The 4,608-nt window shown below is 40.0% G+C and overlaps 1 protein-coding gene across 1 annotated transcript in view; it reads right to left on the bottom strand.

The window, feature by feature from the left end:
- The window catches only part of agfg1b (ArfGAP with FG repeats 1b), a 38,093-nt gene that overhangs the window by 5,477 nt on the left and 28,008 nt on the right, over nt 1–4,608 (bottom strand). Inside the window, exon 7 of the mRNA XM_037682164.1 lies at nt 764–908. Coding sequence (XP_037538092.1) covers nt 764–908 — 145 coding nt within the window. The remainder of the gene's footprint in view (nt 1–763; nt 909–4,608) is intronic.

The following is a 4,608-nucleotide window of genomic DNA, read 5'->3' on the forward strand; positions in this document are numbered from 1 at the left end:
TGCAGCTTCGTGCACTCCGTCCATCTTTTGGACGACTGTACGTACATGTTTGCATTGTATCTCGGTGCAATGCCAATAAAGTTTATTCTGATTCTGATATATATATATATATATTCACGTGCACTTTATGCATCTCATCCGTCTGTGCACCTCGCAGGCCTGCAGCCATTGGTGCTCTTTTACAGCTACATCAATTCAATTCGATTCAATTCAGTTCAGTTCATTTATATAGTGCCAAGTCACAACAGACGTCATCTCAGGGCTCTGAACAGAAACAATTCATATATATAAAATGTAAGCTAACATGACAAAAATAGAAGAAACGTTACAGTTAGTATCAAACTGAGCTTGTTTGAATCCTTTTTGAAGCATATTATGCATTTCATTGTTCAGCTTTAAAGCATAAATGCAAACTCGTGAGAAAACGTGTTTAAATACGTCCTGGGTTCATAAAAACAAACAGAGCCGTATTTTGACGTTTTGCATAAGAGTTTCAGTACTTTGAGTTTGATACTGTTGACAGAACATGTTTGCATGGCCATGACGAGACAAAAGATTGCATATTATTATACGCGTTCATGCGATGTTTGTTTTCATACATCCCAACCTGTGTGTTCAACTTGGCATACTTGTTCATACAAATGAGGCCCCAGGAGAGCAAAATTCATACAGCGGTCAGATCGGGAATGAAAATGTGGTGTGTGAAAAAGGAAGCTGTTGCAATGTGTCTGTGCATGTGTGTGTGTGTGTAGCGGTCTCTCACCCTTGCACAGTGCTGCCTGTGGAGGCCGAGGAGCTGAGCTCATTGTCCAGCTCTGCAAGTGCAGCATAGCGGTCCTCCAGGCTCTTCCCTGTATGGGACTGAGCAGCCACGACCCCAGACATAGATGGAATTGGCACTCCTCCTCCTTTCAACAAATATTAAATTATGGAGACTCGTAAGTTCAAGTTCACATGTTTTTTTATACTAAAGAGAGGTGTCTGTATGTTTAGATCAGCCTCTAAGGATGAGTGATATATCAAATGTAAAAGTATATTACACATTTATTGCATTTATATTGACCTTGTGTTATTTCTTACATGACTATATTGCAACTATTGATTGAGTTATGAAGCATTCAATTGGTAAATTATTATTTGTTTCTGGAAGAATAAAAGCGTCCTGCATACGTCATCAAGGAGTGACCCAGATTTCTCAAGGAAGACTGAACAGACAGGGATTTATTTTTTAGGACTGACAGTTTTTTAGGCTAAGGGATGTGGACAAAACAGTATTCTTGATTTCAGAAGTTTACAGCTCATCACCATCACAATTACTGTGGGTTTCTGAAAGCATCCAATTGCCTGATAATGTTACGAAAAGAGGAAGAAAAGTTTAACATTCTCTGAAAAAACAACTGGATTTGGACTTTTGCACAGTTGACAGCCTCACAGACATTTAGGTATTGCAGCTCCTGCTACCACAGAGTAACAAAAGAGCTGTCAAATTTAGTTACTGTTTAGTTACAAATGAAATTAGTCAAAAACAAGGATGAATACCATGAAGGCCTGTGAGCGATGCTTCACCTCACTTTAAGATATTATGTTAAAATAAACAACAACAGTGACTAAAGTCAGGTTTTAAATTTGTGGGATATACATGTGAACAAATTTGTATCTTTTTGTTGACAAAAAAAAAATCTCAATGGTTATTGAAATAACTTGAAACTGACAAGTCATGCAAATGTTTTACTAAAATCAACTAATGAAAATTAATCATTGCTTTTGACTTTTGGTTTGTCAAATCCTATAATCAGTTCTTCTGCCTATTTAAAGGGTGAAACAGTCACTGGGCTGTTTGGTATCATGGTGTGTACCACACTGAACATGGACCACTGAAAGCTGAGGACAGGGTTATCTCAGGAGCTTAGAAATTAAATTACTGAGCAGCATGTTGAAGGTAAAGACTATCAGACCATCTCCAAGCAGCTTCACGTTCCTCTGACTACAGCTGCTCAGATTATTCAGAGGTTTAAGGTCCACAGGAGGAAAGTTGGTGACAGATTGATGAGCTGGAGAATAAGAACCATAACCAACGAGTCCAGAACAACTTCCTCAGAGTTTAGAGATGAACTCCAAGGTCAGGGGTCATCAGTGTCAGATCATTGAGTCAAAGAAGATGGAGGAGGACATCATAAAGTGTGACTGGTATTTGAGAAGACACAAAGCTTCCAGGACCATGTCCTTTAGACAGACGAGTCAAACTGGAGCTTTTTGGCAACGAGTCCCATCAGCTCTGTGTTTAGAAACACAAAATTAAACCTAAGAACAAAGAACACTGAAGCTACAGTGAAACATGGAGAGCTGCTTCTGACACAGAGTGTGTTGAATCTGTGAAGGTTACGATCAAATCTCAAGACTATGAAGGCCTTGTGGAGTGAAACGTGCTGCCCAGTGTTGGACAGCTTGGTTCGGCTGCTGGTCAGGATAATGACCTAAAACACCCAACAATGTCCTTCTGAGCTCTGCTCTCAGTCCTGTTCAACATCTGTGGAACACGCTGAAACATGAAGTCTGTAGGAGGAACCCGTCAACAGCTGGAGCCATTAGCTCATGAGGATTGGACCAAACTCTTGGACAGATGCAGAAAACTCAGAGTTACAGAAATCACTTGATTGCCTCAACAAAATATTTAAAGTTAAGTGTGGTAACTTTTTTTGTTTTAGCTTCATCAGTTTATTATTACTATTTTAATTCAGTTGGACCCAAATCTTAAAGTAATAACATTTTCAGAGGATGATTTATGGCCAGTTTTTTTTTAACATATCAATTTCAAGTTTTTTTTAATTAGTGGTTGAGGGTCAACAATTTACATAACTGAATAAAAAATGTGAACACAAGCATGTGAATTAAAATCTGGAGGACAAAAAGAGATCATTAGATCAGGAAGATCTTCTAGCAGTCAGCCGGTGGGTGATCCGACTAAAATCATGCCAGTCAGTGAAGGAATTTAACTTTATTTATTTTTTTAATCATCTGTTGGACACAGACTTCTGTTAGCATAATTTGGCACTCAAGGAAAGAGAGTATCTCTGATATGTGCTGCATAAAGTTGCATTCAAATAAATCAGTTTAAAGCTCTGGCAGTTTTGTGGAGGACAACGAAATTTAAAAAACACCGTATTTGATCCGTGGAGTGGACCACTTGTTCAATAGGTCTGACTTAGAATTAAAACAGCCCATATTTATGTAATTTAGTGCCACAGCAAACAGCACTTTACTCTCAAATATCTGCTGTTTGCAACCTACAGCAGGACATATTTACTGTGTCGTGAAAGCAGGTGGTAACTTTTCAGGAGAATTGTGGAGGAGCAACCTGCTGCCTCAAAAACTAGACCAAGCATGTCAGGAAAAGTATAATTCATTTTCTATTCTATAATGAGGGTCAGATATTGTTGCATCTACAGATAAATTGTCAAAAACAAATGTGTAAAATAAATTTGTTCACATTCAGAATACAAAACCAAACCTTATGGTTAATAGGACGTTTTAACAAATGGAGCTTCACATCCAGGAGTTAAACAGAACCCAGTTATCTTACAGGATAATAATCACAGGACACCCTCAAGAGCAGTTCCTTGCAAAAACTGGCATGAAAATTTGACTGTAAGAGTTTATAAAATATAAACCACTATAAAAGTCTTTATATTAGCTGTTTTAACTCAACAGCAATCTACTGTAGTCTTAATGTATGGTCTAGTCGTTAGCTCATCAGTCCCGTCAGAATTAAACTTGTATTTTTTCTAATCCGACGTCATTCAAAGGAACATCTACAATAGGTTAAATATCACAAGTTCATAACATGCATATAAAACACTGACACTGCTATATACGACTGCTACAGTGAGACGGGCGTTCAAGAAAGTAAACCTTCCCAAGGCACCAGGGCCTGATGGCATCCCAGGGCGGGTGCTGAAAGTGTGTGCTGACCAACTCACCACAGTTTTTACCAACATCTGTAACCTGTCTGAGCCAGTGTATGGTGCCCACCATTTTCAAGACCTCCACTGTTGTCCCCATCCCAAAGACCAGCATCCTGCCTTAATGACTGTCGGCCCATAGCACTCACATCTGTCATCATGAAGTGTTTGGGGGGAGGCAGAGGTGGGGTAGAGGTAAGGCAGCCGACTTGAGACCAGAAAGTCACAGTTCCACTCCTGCCACATGTCGTGGTGTCTCTGAGCAGGACACCTAATCCTCAATTGCTCCCCGAGCACTTACATAGCTGACCACTGCTCCACCTGGGTGTATCTCACGTGTGAGGTTAAATGCAGAGAACTAATTTCACCATTGTATGGGAACATACAACGATGACAATCTCAGACTTCCCTCCCCTTTTGAGTGAATTATTAAGACTCACATCTGTGTCTCCCTCCCTGACACCCTGGACCCCTTACAGTTCACATACAGAGCAAACAGGTCAACAGATGATGCTATTGCTTCATCAGTTCCCACCTCTCTCAGCCATCTGGAGAAGGTAAACACCTATGTGAGAACAGCTCAGCATTCAACACAATCCCCTCCAAACTGGTCTCCAAGCTCACCGCACTGGGCCTGGAGAAGTACATC

Source organism: Nematolebias whitei, chromosome 9 (assembly GCF_014905685.2).
Source record: "Nematolebias whitei isolate Nwh7 chromosome 9, NemWhi1, whole genome shotgun sequence".
Lineage (NCBI taxonomy): Eukaryota > Metazoa > Chordata > Actinopteri > Cyprinodontiformes > Rivulidae > Nematolebias > Nematolebias whitei.